Source organism: Rhinatrema bivittatum, chromosome 2 (assembly GCF_901001135.1).
Source record: "Rhinatrema bivittatum chromosome 2, aRhiBiv1.1, whole genome shotgun sequence".
Lineage (NCBI taxonomy): Eukaryota > Metazoa > Chordata > Amphibia > Gymnophiona > Rhinatrematidae > Rhinatrema > Rhinatrema bivittatum.
In genome coordinates, this window is record NC_042616.1 from 40775561 (window position 1) to 40798436 (window position 22876).

The 22876-nt window shown below is 44.8% G+C and overlaps 1 protein-coding gene across 1 annotated transcript in view; it reads left to right on the forward strand.

Moving 5' to 3' along the window:
* The window catches only part of LOC115085912 (oocyte zinc finger protein XlCOF6-like), a 39621-nt gene extending 20202 nt beyond the window's left edge, over positions 1–19419 (forward strand). Inside the window, exon 3 of the mRNA XM_029592450.1 lies at positions 16781–19419. Within this exon, the coding sequence (XP_029448310.1) occupies positions 16781–18795 (2015 nt within the window). The 3' untranslated portion in view covers positions 18796–19419. The remainder of the gene's footprint in view (positions 1–16780) is intronic.
* The last annotated feature ends 3457 nt before the right edge of the window (positions 19420–22876 follow it).

Here is a 22876-nt window from a genome sequence, read left to right on the forward strand (position 1 = left end):
GCCGTTTTTGGTGCTTTGTTCCTCCTTCATGGTGCCTTGAGCTATAAATGCCGCTCTTGGTGCTGCTTTACATGTCTTTCAGTGCTTTGGGGTTTTCATGCCAAGGTTTTGACGTTCTTTACCTTGGGGTGTGATTGTTGTCCTTGCTGCTGCTTTGCTTCCCTCGCTGCCTGTTTTCCCTGCCGTAACGCCTTGGTGTATTCAGGCCATTTTTTGGTGCCACTTTGACCCGGTCCTTGATGTCTTGGAGTGCTCTTTCCCCCTTTTTGCTGATGTGTACGTACAAGTTTCATTATAATTCATTAGAGACCCACAATTTTAGAGCCCAAAATAGGCTGCATTGCTTCTGCCATTGACTACAAAGGGAAATAAATGAACCAATGGAACTGATACACACATTTTATTTCATCTGAAACGAATCAAATGAACTTTGGTGATCTACAGAACAAATGTGTGAACTGAAATGAAACTTCTGACAGGGCACGTCCCAACTGTGTATATAAAATTCCTAAAGTAACCCAACCCCAGCTCTCTCCTTGGGTCCTCCATCTGAACTCCTAGCCTTCCTTTCCTATTTATCCCAAGCATGGCCAGAGTCCATCACAGTATTGGCTTCCCCATGCTTTCTTGCCATTGTACCACTGAGGTTTAACGGCCGCTCCTTGCAGGTTACTCCTCTGTGCTTCCTTTCCATGATCAGGACACTCTGGATCCTGTGGGCTTTATCACATTCTGTTTCTTTATTTGAAATACGGAAATGCTCTATTCTGTCCCTTTTGTCTCTCCTCCCCTCTCCTCTAGGATAGACATATTTAGGTTCTTCACTTTCATAAAGCCTTTGATGCAAACCTCACTGCATTTTTGGTTGCTTTCTCTGAGCTACTTCCAGCCTCTCTTGCCTCTTTGAGCTACGTCTTCCCAATGACATGTACAGAGGCATTGTCACCTCCTTTCTTCTGCTGGTTATGGCTTTCTCTATGTCCCAAGCATCCTCCTGGGTCTGGCCACTGCCTTTTCCCGTGGTTTCACTACCTTGAGACCATCGGACACGATCTGTCAGAGGTCTCTCTCCTGCTAAGGGTACGTTTGCTTTCCTCTTCCTCAGATTTCTGCATCTCAAATGCATGGCTATGTACTTCCTGGCATGGCATCTCAAGCGTTTGACCATTTCTCAAACGTTTTTGGATCCCTTCTTATTCTGTCTACTCCTTCAAGGGTGTATCTTTGTGGCATATTCAAAAAGGCAAACTTTTCCTTCTGTATATTTTATTTTTATTTCCACGGGCTATGATAGAGTCATTCACTGTGGATCGCAATAAAACATAATCTGCATAACACAGATAAAACAAACTTAAAAGAAAAATTCAAGAACAATTGTCTATGGGGAGGGGCGTGGTGATTTTGCCGGCAGGAGTCTTCTCTGGTGCGATACTGTCTCCCCCACATGCTATCAAGGTAAGCCAAGGGATCCCTCAAATGCCACTGCACAGTGTTTCCAGTTTGGGAGGAGCATGGTGGTGATTTTGGCGGCAGGATTCTTCTCTGATGCGATGCTGTCTCTCTGTGCACATCGTCAGGATGAGCCAGGGGATCCCTCACAAGCCAGCGCACCGAAGGGGCACACCCCTTGGAAGAGATTTTGTCAGAGTTCCTATGCATTTTTTTGAAACTCCGTGGTAAGTGGAAGAATAGAAAGGGAGTGCCCCGAAGCGTCCATCGCAGTCAGACCCTTCTTTTTGCCTCTTCTCAACCAACCTTAGAGAAGTTTTATGCACAAGGTATGTCTGGGCAAAATGTCTGGAGGTATTCCCTCTGTACAGAATAAGACTTTTTTGTCTCATTGAGCCCTGCTGGGCCTCCACCCCTGTTGGCTATTAGTTCAGTGGCCAACACCATGAACGTAGGGGTTTGTTGTTTTACCCCACTTTCATTCGAGGTTCAGTAGTTTCCAGTTATGGAGGAAGCTTCTTTGATTAATCCATCTGGGTATTCGCCTGGTCCGACTTTGCTCGGCGCGCGCCGGCTACACGAAATCGGCAGCCTTGCGCGCGCCGATCCTGGATTTTAGCAGATACGCGCGTATCTACTAAAATCCAGCGTACTTTTGTTTGCGCCTGGTGCGCCAACAAAAGTACGCGAAGGCGCACTTTTTAAAAATCTACCCCTAAGACAACAGTCCTGGCTGATGAGCACCTGGAAAGCAATAGATAAAATGTATTGCAGAAATGTAGGAGACTTGAAGCTGTTCAGCTAGCAGTTACTTTGTTGTACTTTCCAAGCTTAAATATTGAAAAGGTTTGTGAGTAAAAAAGGGATAGAGAGAATTTATGGGGAGTTGAATTGGTGTTAACTTAGATGACTTTAGATTATGAGCAATAAACATTGCTATGGATTGCATCTGAGCTGCACTGGTGATTAGGAGGAAACTACAAATAAACGTAGGGGAAATACAAGAAGAGTTGTTTTGAGGTGCTTTCTTTTTGGTGTTGGTTTGCAACCAGAACAAACCTAAGGTGAGTCATGATTGTGAAAGGTAAAAAGCCCAGGCTTACAGGCCAGTATCCCAGATAATGAGGGTAGTTTAATAGCAGTCCTAGACCAGCTCCACCTGTTTCACTGAAGGGATAGAGGGAGGCTGCAAACTTAAAACACAGGGGTCTTAAATGAGAGTGAGTAGAGGCAGCTGTTAGCACCAGGAGAGCTACTTATAACCGAGTGCCTCAGGCTCAGCATGATGGAGGGAAGTGCTAAGATGGAGGCCTGAGGAGACTTTGATAGTTGACTACCGGTTTGTGCTGGCAGCCCGCTCCCCTCCACTTGAGCCAGGACTCCTGGCCAGCCTGCCAGACAGACTGCAACGCGCCCTCGCGGCTGGAGCTGCACCACTGTTACTCCTCCGACCTCTTTGTTTAGCATTTCTGCTTTTCTTCATCTCTCTCTACCCATTTTTCCTCTTTTGCGGTCTTACAGTTCCACTTTTGCTCTTCCTCCTTTCACTGATAAGTCTTGTTACCTCACTTTAGCTCTTTAGCTATTTTTCTTCCATATGTGCTTTTGTCATCCTGCCTTTTTTTGTCCACCTCTTTCAGTTTTGCCAGATATTCTTCCCTGTGTTCCTATGTTAGAGAGCCTTTGTACATTTTGAATACTGAATTTTTCGCCCTTACTTTTTTTTTCAGCTACCTCTTTGGTTAACCATGCTGGGTTTTTCTTTTTCAACATAAATATCTGGTGCACTTATTAGAGCTACTTTCATTTTTAGCCCACTGTTCTTTCACCTCACCTACCTCCTACCAACCTTCCAGTGCCTTCTTAAGGTACTTGCTGATTTCATCAAAGTCGCTTCTCTTGAAATTCAGGACTTTGATCTTTGTGTGGCTTCTATTCATTTTGGCCATTATATCAAACCATATCCAATGATCACTAGTCCTGAGATGGGAACCCACCAGAGATTCTTCCTCTATCCATAAGTACCGGATATAGTATAGCTCCTTCACTTGTAGGCTCTATAACCATTTGTGTGAGTAGAGCCCCTTGAAAGGAGTCCAGGATCTCTCTACTTCGAACCTGCCAACAGGTTACATAGAAATGACGGGAGGAAAGGACCAAATGGTCCATCCAGTCTGCCCAGCAAGCTTATGGTAGCATCTGCTGTGCCAAACAGGTCACCCCCATACTTATCAGTTTCTCAGACTGTAAAAGTCAGGGCCCTTGTTGGTTTCTGTCTGAGTCCAATTCCCCGTTACCTCTTGCCATTGAAGCAGAGAGAAATGTTGGAGTTGCATCAAAAGTATCAGGCTTATTGGTTAAAGGTAGTAACAACCATATCAGCAAGTTACCCCCATGCTTATTTGTTTCCCCAGTCCATAAAAGTCAGGATCCTTGTTGGTTGCTGTCTGAATCCAATTCCCCTCTTCCTCTTTTCCCCCTGCCATTGAAGCAGAGAGCACTGATGGAGTTGCATCAACAGTATGAAGGCTTATTGGTTAAGGGTAGTAACCGCCGCACCAGCAAGTTACCCCCATGCACTCCTTTTTTCTACATTTCCATTCTCTAACTATAGAAATCCACAGTGTTTATCCCATGCCCCTTTGAATTCTTTCACTGTTTTGGTCTTCTCCTCCTCCAGAAGGGCATTCCAGGTATCCACCACCCTCTCCATGAAGAAATATTTCCTGACGTTGGTTCTGAGTCATTCTCCCTTGACTTTCACTTTGTGACCCCCTAATTCTACTGATTTCTTTCCAGCGCAAAAGGTTTGATGATTGTGCATCATTAAAACCTTTCAGGTATCTGAAGGCCTGTATCATATCTCCCCTGTACCTCCTCTCTTCCAGGGTATACGTATTTAGGGCCTTCAACCTCGCCTCATAAGAAATGTGATGGAGACCCTCCACCATTTTAGTTGCCCTTCTCTGGACTGCCTCTATCTTGTCTCTGTCCCTTTTGAGATATGGGCTCCAGAATTGATCACAGTACTCCAGGTGAGGCTTCACAAAGGAGTCCACATCCGATAAGATAAAATCTCCCTCCGGAAACACCTCCCCAGTATGGGGGAGGTTCTAGCACTTCCTGGAGGAGTAGTGCATCAATATCATCAAGGATTGCTGGGTTCTCAAGATTGTGGATTTTGAATACCACTTGTGCTTCCCCTCAGCTTCCAATACTACCTCGTTGTTCTGCCTTCAGTCTGGATCCATCTCATTCAATGCATGTCACTTGGACATGGAGTCGCTCCTCAAACAGGCAATAGAACTTGTTCCTTTGCATCAACATGGCCAGGGTTTAAACTCCTGATACATCCTTATGCCCAAAAAATCTGGACGACAGAGACCCATCCTGTATTTAAGGAACCTGAACAAGCATATACGGTAATCTGGGATGAATTCAAAATGAACTCCCTCCACATGCTTTTCCTCTTCATCCAGAAAGGGCTGTAAATGTGCCTTCTGGAGCTAAAGGATGCATAAGCCCATATTCTTATCCATTCCTCCCATTGGTGCTCCCTGTGCGTTATAGTGGACGACTCCTGCTATCAGTACAGAGTGCTGTCCTTTGGCCTGTCAACAACATTGAGGGTATTCACCAAATGCCTAGTGGTAGTGGCAATGCATCTGTGATGATAAAGCATCAGAGTTTTCCCATACTTGGATTACTGGCTTGTGCCAGTGAATTTCCAGGAAGGTGTGTGTTAACCCTCCTGAAAATATCAATAAAACTACTTCAGTTTTTAGGGTTCCTAGTGAATGTCAAAAAATCTTTTCTAATTCCCTCTCAGAAAATAAAATGTATTGGAGCTTAGATTCTTTCTATGAGAAATCTTTCCTTCCAACAGGATAGTGTGAACACTCTCATTTCCTTGATGTATCAACTATTGGACACAGATCAGTCATCAGTCAGGATGGTAATGGTTGTTCTAGGCCAGATGACGGCAGCAGTCATAAGAACATAAGAAATTGCCATGCTGGGTCAGACCAAAGGTCCATCAAGCCCCAGCATCCTGATTCCAACAGAGGCCAAACCAGGCCACTAGCCTACCTTCACATATGACTCCTGCAGTGGGACCTTCATTCCCAATGGGACCAACTCATTCAACCAAAGTGCAGATTTCAAGAGAAATGAAACAAGAATTATGCTAATAACTAGACCCCCTTCATCCTTCAGAAAGGAGCAGCACTCCAGATACCTCCTCACCAAGTAATGCTGGCAACAGAGGCCTTCACAAAGGGATGGGGAGCCCATACAGGCCCTTTCCAAACCCAAGAGACTTGGTCATTCATAGAAAAACAATTTAAAATCATCCTCCAGGAATTGAGAGCAATCAGGTATGCTCTAGCAACCTTCACTCTCTTCCTCAAAGGAATAGAGCATTCTCATTCAAAACAAGTAGCCATACTCTACATGAAAAAACAAGGAGGTACAGGGTTATGGTTTCTTGTCCAACAAAGGACAAAGATATGAGAATGGGTGTGCAAACATCGAGCTGTCCTGCAAGCAGCCTACCTTCCAGGGATCTCCAAAATGTTGGCAGATCGCCTCAGCAGAGTATTTCAACCATATGAATGGTCTCTACAGCAATCGATAGCTGACAACCTCTTCAGTCGATGGGAATTTCCAGCCATTAACCTGTTTGCATCAAAGCAAAACTGAAAAGGTTTTGCTCCATTATTCCTAGCAAACTCCTATTTGCCCAGAATGCTTTTCTGCTTGGGTGGAATGCATATCTTATGTATGCTTTTCCATTGATACCGCTGATAGAACAATGCAAAACAGGGTTCAGAGATCGGGCTCGTCTCATCCTCATCACGCCAACAAGTTTTGGTTCGGGTATCTAATACAACAGTTCAGCAGTCCTCTGGTCCCTCTTGGATCATACCTGTCTGTTTCATCCAGACTTCTCCCTCAGCTTGTCAACTTGGATATTGAACACTCAATAGTCACCGATACGTTTCCTCCCAAAGAGGTTGGGGACATTTATAGTCTCTTCCAGAGAGCCATCAACTAGAAGAGCCTACAGTTTTAAATGGAGAAAGATTCCTCCACAAGGTGTCAACAAAACAACTTGGATCCATTCGCATGGGAACCCAAAGAGTTACTGAACTATTTACACACTCTTTCTGCTTTGGGTCTTGCCACCTTAAATTCAGCACACAATTCAACGTGCTTGCTAAAAAAAAAGTTAACTCCCAATGCAGTACGTTAGCTGTATGCTTAGGTAGGGGGTGGGAGGGGGGGTGTTAAATAGTGTACTTCCTTGCACAATGTGTGTGCAAGCCCAAGTTAAAATGTATGAAATAGGCGAATTTTCATGTAAAAATGGGCATATCCTACCTAATAAACGAAGGATGACCGACGTGCCGCAAATGCACAGTAGAAACCAGCTCTACCGCGCATGTGCGGGCGAGCACGTCGGTCTGAGCCAGAAAAAAAGAAAAAAAAATGGCGGCGTCCAGTGGCAGCGGCGGCGTCCAGTGGCAGTGGCGGCGTCGGGAGGCAGCGGCGGCGTTGAGTGGCAGCAGCGGCGGCGGCGGGTGGCAGCGGCGGCGGCGTCCGGTGGTAGCGGCGGCGGGTGGCAGCGGCGGCGGCGTCCGGTGGTAGCGGCGGCGGGTGGCAGCGGCGGCGTCCGGTGGTAGCGGCGGCGTCGGGTGGTAGCGGCAGCGGCGGCAGCGAGGGAGGAGAGAGAGAGGGAGGGACTGAGTGAGAGGGGAGGAGAGAGAGGGAGTGGGACTGAGTGAGAGGGAGGGAGTGAGAGGGAGGGAGGGAGTGGGACTGAGTGAGAGGGGGGACTGAGTGAGGGGGGGAGAGAGGGGGAGAGGGTGAGAGGGAGGGGGACTGAGTGAGGGGGGAGAGAGGGGGAGAGGGTGAGAGGAGGGGGACTGAGTGAGGGGGGAGGGAGGGAGTGGGACAGAGAGGGAGGGAGGGAGTGGGACAGAGGGAGGGAGGGAGTGGGACTGAGAGAGGGAGTGGGACTGAGGGGGAGGGGAGTGAGTGTGAGTGAGAGGGAGGGAGAGAGGGGGGAGGGAGGGAGTGAGACTGAGTGGGAGGGTGGACTGAGTGGGTGAGAGGGAGGGAGTAGTAGGGGGTTGGTGAAGAGTGAGGGGAGAGAGAATGAGGGGGAGGTGAGAGACAGAGGGATGTAGCCCGTTTTAACGGGCTTAACGGCTTGTACCCATATAAATAGCTTGCACTTAAGTACGTGCTATTTTATAACCATCAAAAATACCTGTGTATTTTCGCTTTCATGCACACATCTACATGCATAAAAAAGGTTAGTCTAACCTGTCTTGAGTTAGTCTGGAATTAGTTCATAATGGGTGTTCTGGGGTAGGGCAAGAAGTAGGCATGTAAGTTGCTATTTTATGAGAGACTTATAAAAGCTCATGGAGTAACCTATTTGAACAATTTTGCAGCTGCTCTCATGCAACTGAGAGCAGATGGGTCTGTTGACAATTATTGGCTGAATGGGAGATTTGGGTGAACTGGGGAGAGTTGAGGCTGAAGAAGTAGCAGTGTCCTTTGATGATCTGGAAAAGGTCTGGGTAAACTGGCCATTGACGTTACAAGCTCATGTTTCCAAATACACCAACTTAAATGTGTAAATCAGGGTTTGCACACAATATACACGCGCGCATGTTTCCAAAGTTGGTAGAAAAGTTACACGTTCACTGCATTTAAATATGCTCTTTCCGTGCATTGCAGGGGTAGTGCCCTTCTACCTTATGCCGTATGCCTGTCGAAGAGGAACAGGCAGAGAGCCCTGGTGCTTAACTACTCTCAACTTCCTGTACGTGGCTGCTTTAATCTGCTTTTGCATCGTATTACTGCACCATGCTTCAGGGCCCCTGACTTTTAAGAGCCAGTGAAGGAAGGAAAAAGACTTGGAAAGAGCCAGGCCCGCTGGAAGGAAAGTCAGTTGGAGAGAGGGACATAAAAGCAGGAGACCCTGGCTCGGGTTTTGCAGCAGCGTTTGTTGCCTGGAGTCCCTTGCTTGGCTGAGCAGCTGAAGTTTGGCCGTACAGTTGAACCAGGGCTGCCTTTGCCTGTGCTGGGAGAGATCTGCTCTAGTCCGCCAGCAGTCTTGATAGTGCGTTTCCTGATCAGCTTGTGGCAGGCAAGCAGAAGGAAAGCAGGACAGACAGCCTCTTATAGCTACAAACGATTGGCAGCGTTGCTAAGAGCCGTGCTGAGGCTGTTTGCTGATTCTCCCACCAGAAGGAGCTGAATAATGCTTCCAGGATCCAGTAAAGGGGAAGGCTGAGTCCTGAGTTTCTGCCTTTTTCTTTTGTGACATTCCCCAATAGTTGAAAGGAAGTTATTTATCTGCAACCCTTGTAGACACTCGGTTTACAAGTAAAACGAGTTCTGAGTTGTTTAAATGCCGACCCTTTTTTTTAAAATTCCTGGCCCCCATCATCGTACTCCCAGGGTGAAGGGACAGCCCCTTTTACACATCTCTGCTACGTTATTGCCCACCACCCCCAGAAAGTTAAGGACGTTTCACATGGCTTCTAACTCCTGTGAATCAAGGATCATATGGCGGTGCTCTCTTATGGGAAGGGTGGAGGAAGGAGGTAATAGGTTTTGCTTATTATGCATGAATAATACCTGGTCCAGTGATCAGTGGAGTATTATATGCTGGGGGGGATAAAGTGATCTCGTTGCTTATTCAAAAGTATTAACAGGCCTTGGTACTAGAAAACTATAGAATTCCATAGTTGATTGATCTAAATGGAGTATGTTACAGTAAAACAATTTGAATTGTTTGCAGATGCTATAGTGTGTATATGTGTTTAACCTTTTTTTATGCAGAGCTCATAATGCAATTCATCTCCTGAAATAATAAAAGCAGTATTGTTTTACTTCGGTGTGTTGGCTAGTTTACAGGGACAGCTCACCTTGGAGGGATAACCACCGAGGGGGGAATCCATTACTATGCAGGCTGCACCCTTGGGTGGGGCTGCACAGGCATTCGTGCAAAAACGTACATATGCGTGCAGGTTGGGGGTAGACATACATATACTTTATAGTCTGTGCATCCATGATACGTGCAGGTTATAAAATACTGTAGTAGATCTCTGTGCGGCCATATACGAGCATATATGTTTGAAAGTTATCCTACATGCCTTTTGCATAGGCTGAACAAGACGTTAATTTGGGAGAGTATCTGCACTGTGCACAAGTTTAAAATTAAAACAAGCACAAATCATGATTTGTGCTTGTTAGTGTGCATAAAGGTATAATCTCTGTGCACAAGAATGCTTTCGGCACACACGCCATTTTGTGTGCACAAATCATATTTTATGGATTAATAAGCATGCTCGGTGTGCACAGCATCCTGACTACAGGTCCAGCACCAGAACACCAGCTTCTGCCCCTAGACTAACACTAGCGCTGGAAACTTTACTCCATCTCTAACGAAGAGTAACATTTCCAGCGCTAGGAAAACCTGAGATAAGCCAGTGCACCTCTCTGCATTGGGTGGGGGTGATAACTAATCCCTTCATTTTTATGAGATTTCAGTGTGAGGGCACTAAGCAGTACACAGTTACACGCACACATATTTTGTGTGCAAAACTGCTGCATTAGGAGAACATTTGCACACAAAAGATGTGTATTTAAGTGAAGATTAAATCTTGCATCCCTGCTGAGCAAAATTTATTACATTTGACTTTTTTTTTTTTGTACCATTCCTTCCTGAGCTGGGTTACCTCTCGTGTCTCCCATGTTCACTCCTCCATCATGACTCTGTTACTGTGCACCAGTGGGTGCAGTGACATTTATAGCAGGGGATTCAGTCTCACCTCCCCCCCCCCCCCCCCCCCCACCCCGAGTTACCAGCAGTCTCTCTCGTTCAGTTCCCCCTCCCCCAGGTCTCCTGCAGTCTCATCCCTCCCACCCTTCTCCCCAAGACACAGAAGATATTTGGAACCCATATGGCATTAGGCTCATTTTAATAAGGTAAACACCACCAAGGATGCGGAAAATTGGCAAAACACACCAAATTGTATCAAAGAGCACAAGTGTGTTGCAACGTAGTCTTAAGGGCTGGTATCTCATAAAATGACCAAAAGTCAAATATTAATACCAAAAATTTAATTCCCAAGTCAAAGGCAGCAATGCAATGTGAGACAAAATCAATTTCTGCAGTACAATTTAATGCTTCTCTGACCCCCGACACGGGACTATGATTCGCCCAAGCTTTTACAGAGATCATAGAAGCATTAATGCAAAGAAAATAATTTAACAAAAATACAGACCGATTAATGGCTATAGCAAAGGGATGGAAAAATAAAAGATATAAAAAGCATACATACCTCGATAAGAGATTATTCAAATATCACAATTTATAATAAATCTGAGAAAAGTGTAAAGAAGGAAATAGTAAGAGAAGGAAAGCAGTAACTCAAGTAAATTGCATAGTGAAAGATCAGAACGGCAACTGAAACCCGACCTTATTTGAAACTGAGTTCAGCGTGGTGTAAAGTGCAGCTTTGAAAGGAAGAATGCGTGGAGACAGCTAGAAGATATGCTCGGGGATCTGGAAAACGCCATCAAAGTGCAATGACAGCTTAGGGGTGTGTGATTTCGTCACACACTGGAATCAAATATTGAACAAGTGCTCATTTGATCTGATGATCCTTATTGTGGGAAAGCACTAAAAAAAAAATCTGCTATTGCTTCTCAAGAGAAAGTCACCATCCAGATTGATTCGTTGAAGTCGCAGATACAATCAGAGCCCTTCTCCTCACAATTATCTGATTTTCAACAGAATTTGGAAAAATTCCAGGCAGATTTAAAAGCATTAAAATATAAGAAATTCCAGCAAGATCATTTTGATTACTCACAGGGGTGGGCGAGTCCGGTCCTCGAGGGCTGCAAACCAGTCGGGTTTTCAGGATATCCTTAATGAATATGCATGAGAGAGACCTGCATACACACTGCCTCAGTTGTATGCATATCTATTTCATGCATATTCATTAGGGGTATCCTGAAAACCCGACTGGTTTGCAGCCCTCGAGGACCGGACTTGCCCACCCCCTGCTCTAAAGGCTTCGTCTATCCATGGATGAACCCGACCCGTCCCCTCTGCAAAAAAAAGTCACCTTCGATACCAATTCATCAGACGATTCTTCAGGAGATGAACCATCCCCAGAGAATTTACAACAATTGCTACACCCCTCAACTCCATCAGCCTCTTCATTCTCTGGTCCTTCTTTTTTTAGACTCACACCGAGGCCTCAAGCTCCAGCCCTATCTGAAGCCTCGACCCTATGTGAATCAGCCACGTCCTCAACGCGTCACCCGTTCACAAACCCAACGTTACAACGACCCATGGCGTTGAGATCAACTCCTCCGGACGATCCAGCAATCAGTCCAGACAGTTCTCCGGTCTTTAACTTGTCATCCCGTAATCTTACAAATACTGAAACTCGAATTCTTCAGTTTGGTTTATCATTTGTACCTTCTGTGCCGGTTGATTTCTTTAATATCCATATATGTCTCCAATGATTTTTTTCGCTCTATTAAAATTAAACACTTTTTTTCATTTACATCCCTCTTCTCCCGACATGTAGATTGTTACTCCCCAGTCCACTTGGTCCCTCCCCGGCCCTCCTGACCCTCTCATTTCCACCTTTGAAAAACTAGATTCACGTGAGGTTTCTCTTCTTCTTCCTACTCCTCAATGCCATTATAATAACTTATCCGGTCCTGAATGGGAAGCCCTTAAATCTCTTTCCAATGACCCTTCAGTAGTCATAAAACCTGCTGACAAGGGTGGAGGTACTGTCATCTTAAGTAACACTGATGAAACTACCGAGGTTTACCGTCAGTTATCCAATACAAGATTCTATAGTCCCTTACCGCAGGATCCCACTGAGGATTTGAAAGCCCTCTTCACATCATGCGTCCAAGAAGGCATTGATGGATATTTCTTCACCTCCCCGTGAAGCCCACTTTCTTGTTGAACCACACCCGGTTGTTCCTACTTTTTACATTCGTCCCAAAATTCACACAAGTCTGACTAACGCCCCTGGCTGCCCAATAGTTTCTGGCATCCTGGAACCTTTATCCATTTTTACTGATAAATTTCTTCAGCTGCTTGTGAAAATTTGCCCCTCATAATAAGAGACTCTGCACATTTTATTCCATGCTTAGAGCAGATTGCACCCATTCATCACTCTCTTGATCTGGTTACTCTCGACATAGAGGCTTTCTATACAAACATACCTCAGTCACAGCTCTCCGCATCATTGAATCTCACTTAAATTCTTGGCCCCCGTCCTACTTGTATCCCCACTGACTACATACTTCGTCTTGCCTCCATCGCACTTACAAGAAAGTTCTTCATTTCCCAAGACACCTATTATCAGCAAATCAATGGTACTGCCACGGGTGTCACCATGGCACCTGACCTAGTTTCCTTTATATGCATCTCGTTTGGAATCTCAGCACATTTACCCCTCCAATTTTTCCAAACTTTTTATACCCCTTTGGTTGTGCTTTTATTGATGACATTCTCCTTCTATGGACCCGGCACCATTATCCAGTTTTACGCTTTCCTTGACTAGCTCAACCATTGTGACATCAATTTACATTTCACCCACTCTATCTCCCATCACCAGTTACCTTTTTTTAGACATCTTGGTTTCATTTCATGAAGGACAAGGAGTTACCTCCATTTACCAGAAACCAACTGATCCCAATACCCTTTTAAGTTTTGCCAGTGATCGCCCATGCCACTCAAGACAGAACATCCCAACTGGCCAGTTTCTTCGACTTCGTCTGTGCTTTTCCGTGTTCTCCCGGTTCCTCTCTAGGGGTTATCCCCGTAGTCTTCTGAAAAAAAGCGTACAAACGTGCCCTACGCGTCCACCGTGAGTGGCTCTTTTTGCCCCCTCCCCCCCACTACCAATCCAGGCGACCGCATGACATGTGCCCTCCCCTTTTCTGACCGCGTAAACGAAGTCTGCTCGATTAACAAACTCTGGCAAACGCTTGCCCTTATTCCGATTTTCTCACACTGACCCAGATTGGCCCTTAAAAGAGGCAAAAACTTGCAGGATACTCTGGTCACCTCCCTTTTGAAAGCTCCAACGTCATACGATGATATCCCCTCAGGCCATTCCCCATGAGGGAATTGTGTCGCTCACCCTATCTGTGTTCACGCACCCCACCTCCCAGAAAAATGACACTTTACATCGGACATCTTGTAACACTGCGGGAGTAATTTATGTCATTCTGTGCCCATGTTATATGTCAGAAAAACTATCCGCAAGGTAAAGTCTAGAATTTTGGAGCACTGTTCATGCATTAGGCATGCTAAATCGGAAGCTCCTTTAACCGCTCACGGTCTGGGATTTTAACCAATCCCTCACTGATCTTCGTTTTTTTGGTTTTGGAAGTTGTGCCTCCGGGATGGTGATTTCTTACACTCCCAGTCTTTAGATTTTGTGACGTTAACTCCGCCCCTGAGCTGTCATTGCACTTTGGCAGTTTTCCAGATCCCCGAGTATATCTTCTAGCTGTCTCCACGCATTCTTGCTTTCAAAGCTGCTCTTTACACCACGCTGAACTCTGTTTCAAGTAAGGTCGGGTTTCAGTTGCAGTTCTGATCTTTCACTATGCAATTTACTCGAGTTACTGCTTTCCTTCTCTTACTATTTCCTTCTTTACACATTTCTCAGATTTATTATAAATTGTGATATTTGAATAATCTCTTATCGAGGTATGTATGCTTTTTATATCTTTTATCTTTCCATCCCTTTGCTGTAGCCACTAATCGGTCTGTATTTTTGTTAAATTATTTTCTTTGCATTAATGCTTCTATGATCTCTGTAGAAGCTTTCCTCCTGGTGAAGCTTTGGTGAAACATGGTCCCATGTCGGGGAACAGAGGAGCATTAAAATGTACTGCAGAAACTGATTTTGTCTCACATTGCATTGCTGCCTTTGACTTTGGAATTAAATTTCAGGTATTAATATTTGACTTTTGGTCATTCTATGAATTACCAGACCTTAAGACTACGTTGCAGCACATTTTTGCTCTTTGATATCGTTAGGCCCATTTTAACATGTATTGGGTGTAGACTAACCCCTCAGAAAGGCATGAATAAGGAATTAAAATATAGTAAATCTCCAATACCAAAACAGTGCTCAAGCAGCAACAACCCTATCTATGAAAAGGCAACACTGCAAATATTACACCAGGCCCCTAAACACCAGTGCACTATTAGGAAAACAGAACACGCCAGTCTGCCTAAAAATGTGTGTAAAATAAAAATACATGCATCTAAAAATATTGTACAGATGTCGAATTCAGATGTCAAATCAGATTCAGATGGTCAAATCAGAGAAGTTCATAAAACAGGTCCTGCATTGTCTCAATAGGTGACATACAGTATTTCTCGATAATACACAGTCCAATAAAAGTTATCACAGTCTGCCAAGACTTACAGTTTACTCTGCGAAACAAACCTGCCATGTCAAAACATTAACTCCCAGGACTTAAACAGTTACTACAAATCCCAGGAAAAAGCAGCGCTGCAAATATTATAACAGAAAACCAATACACCTGCTATTGAAAACAGAACAAACCAGACTGCTATAGACCCCTTACTCATTAGCAGAATCCTTCCCCATAGTCACACTGGAAGACTAAGCAACAGTCAAATCAAGAAATATAAAACATCAATCATAATAATAAAACTATACTAATAAGAATAAATATTTCAAGACAATTGAGGAATAGAACATTCAATAATTTAAACCTCATAAAAATGTTTATAAAGTTCCAAAAAAAACCCCAGCATAATATTTCAAAAGAGCAGACACATCATGCATCCAATAATGAAACTTAGAAGAATTAAAAAATCTCCTGCTCTCCATACATGGGAATTTTTGATTCCCAGTCACCCTGAGATTGTCATGGATTGGGGGAAGGGGGAGACACAAACGTTATCCTCTCTCACACACGCATGATCACATGATTTCACTCACACACACTCTCACACAATGCACCCTCTTCTCCTGCTCCCATACACATACTCCCAAGCTCCTCTCCTTACCCAGTCACCAGCAGTCTTGTTCTGCAGCCCCTCTCCTCTCCCCTCAAGACTCCCAGTAATGACCCCTAGTCCCCAGCAGTCTTGTTCCACAGCTCCACCCCCAGCCCCCTCCCCCCACCTTAGACCCCTCCCCATTCCCTAGTAGTCTTGTTCTCCAGCCCACTTTTTCCCCAGGCCCAAAATTCTTGCTTCCCAGCCCCTCCCCCTCCCATTCTCAAGTTGTCTTGTTTTCCAGCCTCCCTTCCCCTCCTCTCCTCTCTCACCGTCACTCATAGCTCACTGAACTTTTTCTCAGCTCAGATACTGACACTGAGATCCCAGAAGAAATAGCCGCACATCATTTACTTATCCTCCTAGCACCTACCCCTTGAATCTAGTCTGGATGTAGAAGCCAGCTCTGAGTTTGAAGAGGTCCCATCCCAGTGATCCCACACTCCCTGCTGACCCGTTTTTCACATGGGTTAGAAAGCGGGACCTTCTTCCAGCCGAAGCAAAGTCCCGCCTTCTACCTCAGGGCTGAGGCCTGAGCTGCCTCGTGCTTGCATCCAGTCCCCATGATTGGTCCCACCCATGAGGTCCCCTGACTGCTCTGCCCGGGCCTTCTTTTTATTGGCTGTCTCTGAGGTGCAGCCTGCAGGCAGACATGGGCTGCTGTTTCTATTGGCCACACAGATGGGCAGCTGAAACCCCCCCCCCCCCCCCCAAAAAAAAAAAGGTCCAGGGTTGGGGATTCACTGAAGGCCCTGTTTGCACACCACTGCTGTGCACTATGGAGTCAATTTTCAAAGTGTCACAATGTCTGCAGCTAATTTATACCCAGAAGCTTTTCACTAATATTAAAAGTGAAGGTAAGGGTATTTTAATGAAAATAATGTGCAAAATGTGAAAATACAATCCATACGTGTTCTTTTCCTCCTTCCACCTAAACATGTTCCTGATAATTCCTATAAATGCAGCTAAAATTATCCCCAGTGTGCAACACTTTTAGCCTTATAGAGGGAAGGCAAATCTAAGAGGGCCAATTTATATGACTAAATTGCTCTTTACCTGCATAAATGGCTTTGAAAATAGCAGGATGCTTGTGAATGTTATGCACTATGATTTCCTCAGGAGATGAGCAGAATCACAGGAAGTAAAAAAAGAAATGTTATTGTATTATTGAACTTGTTAAACTTTCTTCTACAATAATGCCCGGTATTTACTTTTTTTATCCAGAAAATGATGATCCCACAAACAATAATACTGGGACGCGCCACTGGGAGTTCAGTGAGGATGTAGAAGGAAACAAGATGTTATCAGAAAGAAGTTATGACTGGAGAAAAAATTACAGCAATCTATTCATCTTAGAAAAGAAGCAAAGAAATGCAAAAGGAAACTCAGTTCTTTGTGAGCAAAGTACTCAAAACATCACAATTACAGAGGAAGAGCAGAGAAACTTGAGGACAGAAGAAAGATGCTTATGTGATGTGTGCATGATATTCCTCAAGGATCCTGTAATTCTGAAATCACAGCAGAGCTTTGACACCAAAGAAAGACCCTCCACAAGTACAGACTATGGGAAAAACTTCATTCAGAAGAGAGAACAGAAACCATACACAGAATGGAAGCTATTTACATGTACTGAATGTGGTGAAGGGTTCAGTGAGAATACACTACTCCGAAATCACCTGAAAACTCATATGGCTGTAAAACCATTTAAATGTGCTGAGTACGGTGAAGGCTTCAGTTGGCAGATAGAACTCACAGGCCACCAGGCAAACCACACTGGAATGATGCCATTCATATTTTCAGACTGTGATAAAAACTTTAGTACAAAATCTACCCTCACATGCCAACAGCCAATGCATACAGGTATGAAACCATTTACATGTGCTGAGTGTGGTAAGGGTTTCAATCGGAAGACAAACCTCACCTGTCACCAGAGAATCCATACTGGAGTGAAACCGTTTATGTGTACTGAGTGTGGTGAAGCCTTCAGTGAAAAGAGGAAACTCAAAAGCCACCAGACAATTCACACAGGAGTGAAACCATTTGCATGTACTGAGTGTAGTAAGAGTTTCCTTTGGAAGGCACAACTCACATGTCATCAGAGTATCCACACGGGAGAAAAACCATTTCTTTGTAGTGAGTGTGGTAAAGGTTTCAGTTGGAAATCTGCCCTCACAAGCCATCAGAGAATCCACACAGGAGTGAAACTCTATACATGTACGGAGTGTGATAAAGCCTTCAATCGGAAGAGACAACTGATATGCCACCAAGTAACCCACACAGGAGTGAAACCATTTATTTGTACTGAGTGTGGAGCAGGCTTTAGTTGGAAATCAGATCTAAAAAAACACCAGACAGGTCACACAGGAGAAAAACTATTTACATGTACTGATTGTGGTAAAGTCTTCAGCCAAAAGAGGCAACTCACATACCACCAGGTAATTCACAAAGGAGTAAAACGATTTATTTGTGCTGAATGTGGTGTAGGCTTCAGTTGGAAATCTGCCCTTACCTGCCACCAGAAAATCCATACTGGAGTAAAACCATTTCAATGTACAGACTGCGGTATACGTTTCATTTGGAAGGCACACCTCACCAGCCACCAGAGAATACACACTGGAGTGAAACCATTTCAGTGTATGGACTGTGGTAAGAGTTTCATGTGGAAGACACACCTCACTTGCCACCAAAGTATCCATACAGGTGTGAAACCATTTGTATGTACTGAGTGTGGTAAAGGTTTCAGTTGGAAATCTGACCTTACAGCCCACCAGACAGTTCACACTGGAGTGAAACTATTTACATGTGTTGATTGCGGTAAAGCATTCAATCAGAAGAGACAACTCATATGCCATCAAGTAATCCATACAGGAATAAAGCCATTTATTTGTAATGAGTGTGGTATAGGTTTCAGTTGGAAATCTGCCCTCACACGCCACCAGAGAATCCACTCCGGAGTAAAACCATTTACTTGTACTGAGTGTAGTTTAAGCTTCAGGTGGAAGACTGCTCTCATAAGCCATCAGAGAATCCACACAGGTGTGAAACCATTTAACTGTATTGAGTGTGGTAAAGCCTTTAGTCATAAGAACTATCTTACCCGCCACCAGATAATCCACACAGGAGTCAAACTATTTACATGTACTGAGTGTGGTAAAGGTTTCAATGAAAAGAGAGTCCTTGTAAGCCACCAGACAGTTCACACAGGAGTGAAACCTTTTCCTGTACTGAGCATGATATAGCATTCAGTTGCTAATCTGGTTTGAGGAAGCACTGGACAAGTCATATGGCAGTTAAGCCTTTTCAGTGTAATGTGGTAAAGTCTTAATGGAGCAAATTATTCTCACAAGACACCAAATAAACTGAACAGAAATGAAAGCATTTACATGTATTGAGCATGGTAAGAGTATAATTACAAAGACACAGTTCACATGCCACCCAAAAATTACACAGAGGAAAAAACATTTTCATGATTGGAGTGTGATAAACCCTGTCATGAGAAGCCTGAACTCACAATCCATCTGAATGTTCACATAGGAATGAAACTGTGGATTAGTGAAATAGTGCTTCACAGCCTGCATAGAAAAGAACATTAACACAAATGTAGATTCTGTAAAACACAACTAGAAACATTTATACCCCTTGACATCCAGCAACAAGTATTGATGTCAGAAGACCTCTATACTGAAAGGTGTAAAAATGTTGCACGGCTCATCATTTGGAACAGTGTAAATGCTATATCATCACTGTACCAGAAAAACACCAGAAATTGTAATTACTTGGACATTCTCATTCCAACAGTTAATGCTGGATGCTTAAAAAAAAAAAAAAAAAAAAATTCTGTGGTAAAAGAAGAAATTTAAGAACAGCCATGCTGATAGAAGTATCAAAACCAAATGACTATTCTATGGATATTATGAAGAGACAGAAGATCCTCAAATATCAAAATGAATGGGCCTCATTTGTTTCATTCGGGTGTCCCAGAAAAATGAGTGGAGTCCATCCAATTAATGAAACATATCATATTCGTTTCATTTGTTTGGCCCCACAGAAATCTATGAGAACTAATGTAACGAATGGGAAATCATGTGAAATTATCCATAGCAACTAGCCCTTTCCTATGAGTCATGTGAGACCTCACAGCCTTCGTCATAGTGTGGGCAGGACAATGTCAACAAGGAGACCATATAGCCAACATAGCAGAGTGAAGTATTTTTCTAATTTGTCCAATCTCTGGATCCAGTGACTCTAGTTTTGGGGATCTGAGCATGTGCGAAGACTGTGCATTTCTTCTGAGACCTTCTTTGGAAAGGTTGCTGATATTTTGAGCTCTCACTAGGGGGCCGATGTTCAACTGGCAGATAGTCGGATAAGTAGGACTTATCTGGCTATCTAGTTAGCCAGATTAAAAGTGGGTGGGCAGTGAGCAGATCATGGTGGCACTACTTAGCCGGATATCATATCCTGCTATTGAGCATGTCTAGACTTCGCCACATAACAATTATCAGGCTAAGTCCCATTTGTATATGGCTGCCGCTGAATATCCTTGCAACTTGGATGGATAAGGGTTATCCAGCTAAGAGCTTGATTCGTCAAGGTATTTTCCCACAGACACAGAATGGGAGAAAAGCCCTAGTGAATCAGACAGTAAGTTGGCGTTGTACAGTCAGTGGTGCACACAGTCAATTGGACCATTTCAACTATTGAAATGCCCCAGAAGGCACTGCAGTGATAAATTTAAATAATGTCCTATCAGGGAAAGGTAGAAGCTGAGGGCAAAATGTTGGCAAAGGATGTACTAGAACAAGGAGTCCCCTACCTAAAATAAAATGGAAATTTGTTTTCAAATCCAAAATGGCAGGAGGGGCAGGTGCTCAAGCCAGAAGAAATTGAAATATGTGGAGGATGTGCCACCACCCTCTGTTTCTCTCCCTGCTCTTTTGGGCGTGAGAGAAAAGGTGGCAGAGCTGCCTAAGGCAGACAGTAGCAGGGGCAGTGTAAGTCCCAAACCTAGCAGCGGGTTCTTCCTTAGTTAGTGCTGAAGAGACGGCAGAAACAGTATTGGCAGCAGAATCTGAAGGAGAATCTCCCTTTAAAAGGATTCCCCGAGGAAGACATTGGACAGCTATTAGCTGAAGACACCAGTTTTGGAGGATTAATTGCCAGTATCTTAGCCTCAGCTTCAGTGATGGAGGCGAGACAGGAAACTGGCGATGATCATGAGGGAAGAGCAGGCGAGAGGCCGACTGATGCCCCTAGCCTTGTTTCTCAGGGTCCACCCTCTTACCTCTACTCCAGTACCAGCATCATCTACCCCCATGGAGGTAGAGGGAAGGGATCAGGAAATAAATTGGTGATCTAGAGGCCCTTACAAGTCAGAAAGGATCTGCGTTTTGTTCGGTGCATTTATTGTGCTAAGGATGTGAGACATCTTACAAATGCTGGGATGTAGCATCCCCTACAGCTATCAGCTGGGGATGGTGGTAGTACTAGTCAGGGGACCCCCTTCTTCCAGTCAGAGGAAAATGTTTGTTTGAAAAGGGGAAGAGTATTCCCCAAGCTGATCCCATGCCCTCTGCTCTTTCCAGTAGTCAGGAGGCAGGACCTCAGCCCACTGCCATAGGTCTGAAGCGACAACCTACTTTGGAGGAAATGGGGTGGTGTTCAGGCAGCATCAAACGTTATGACCAGGAGCATCGAGTAAATGATTGCCCTTGATGACCAGCCCCTGCAGGTAGTAGAGAATGTGGGTTTCAAGTGTTTGATGCAGGTGTTAACTCCAAATTACAAAGTCCAGAGCCATATTTAGTGGAAAGGTCATACCTAGCCTGAACAACCATTGTCATAGTCTCATCTAGGCACTGCTAGCTAAGGCAAAGGGGAGTAGTGTGCATTTCACCAGCGATATCTGGACCATCATGAATGCTTCCCACTCTTACCGTTCCCTGACAGTGCATTGGTGGGACTTTGGCTGAGGCAGGTACAGGCAGCAGCTCTAGCAGAGACCAAGTATCAGGGGGCAGGCAGGCAGGCTTTGCCACACACCCACTTGAGGGATAGCAGAGCTGCTTACCTGTAACAGGTGTTTTCCGAAGACAGCAGGATGTCAGTCCTCATACATGGGTGACATCATCAGGTGGAGCCCGGCACGGAACTTTGATCTCAAAGAATCTAGAACTTTCAGTTAAGCCCTACTGGGCATGTGCAGGTGTAGTCATCCCCCTGTCCCCTAGGCAGAGTCCCTCAGCTCATACTATAGCTAATACACCAAACTCCCAGGGGGAGGCGGAGCGGGTTTTGTGAAGACTATCGTCCTGCTGTCCTCAAAACATTTGTTGCAGGTAAGCAATTCTGCTTTCTCAGAGGACAAGCAGGATGGTAGTCCTCACACATGGGTGAATACCAAGCTGTAGGCTATCTGAGCAGGACAAGCAGGAAACCGCACTGTGCGGAAAGCACTGCCTCTCTCCCTTTTGCCTGTGAGGCAGCCGACCCACAAAGGGATCTAGGCGGGAAAAGAGTTGGGTTCTATAAAGAGAAAGCCATAGAAACGACTGAGACACAAAACCCCGGTGCAAGGCAGAGGCACCTAAGGCAGGGGAGTGATGCGAGTGCCAGCAAGAAACAAACATACTCCACATCACAGAAAACTTTACAAGCAGGGTTTCGGATCAGTAAACCCTGACGACACTAGGTCTAGAATCTCCTGGATACAGGAAAAAGTCTAGAGATGTAAACAAGAGAAGGGCTCTTGGACGAAGACCGCACAGTTTCCTTTGATGTTTTAAGAGAACCGAAAAACCAACTGGGGCCCGAGAACTCCCCAGAAAGAAACTGCAGTTCACTGACATCCGAAGGACCGAATGTCTCTGCAGAAATGTGCCCATGTTTGACTGATAAGCATAATGGGCAGAAAACCCAAGCAACGCTTGGAAGAATAAATCAGCAACAATGGCAGGGTCTGTGACACATCCTATGTGCCAAAGCACCAGGCACAGCTGACCAGCAGGACAGCATCAAGAGTTTCAGGGGCTGAAAGGCAATCCCTGAATGGGATCACCAGCCCAAACCCTTGAGCAGGGAGATACGGTAGGCCTGAAGCTCACCCACATTGCACCCAGGAAAGGGCAGGGCTATCCATCCTGTCTACAGGATAGTTCAGGTGAGAGGAAAACCCTTTGGGCAACCTAGCGAAGTGAGAAAAGCTCAAGGCAGTATTGGCCAGAGCTTGGCAAAAATATAGGGAAAAAGTGGTGTCCCTTTCCCTGTAGGTATACACTAAGATATAAGAGCAGGTGTGTTGCAAAAGGGACTTGCATATGG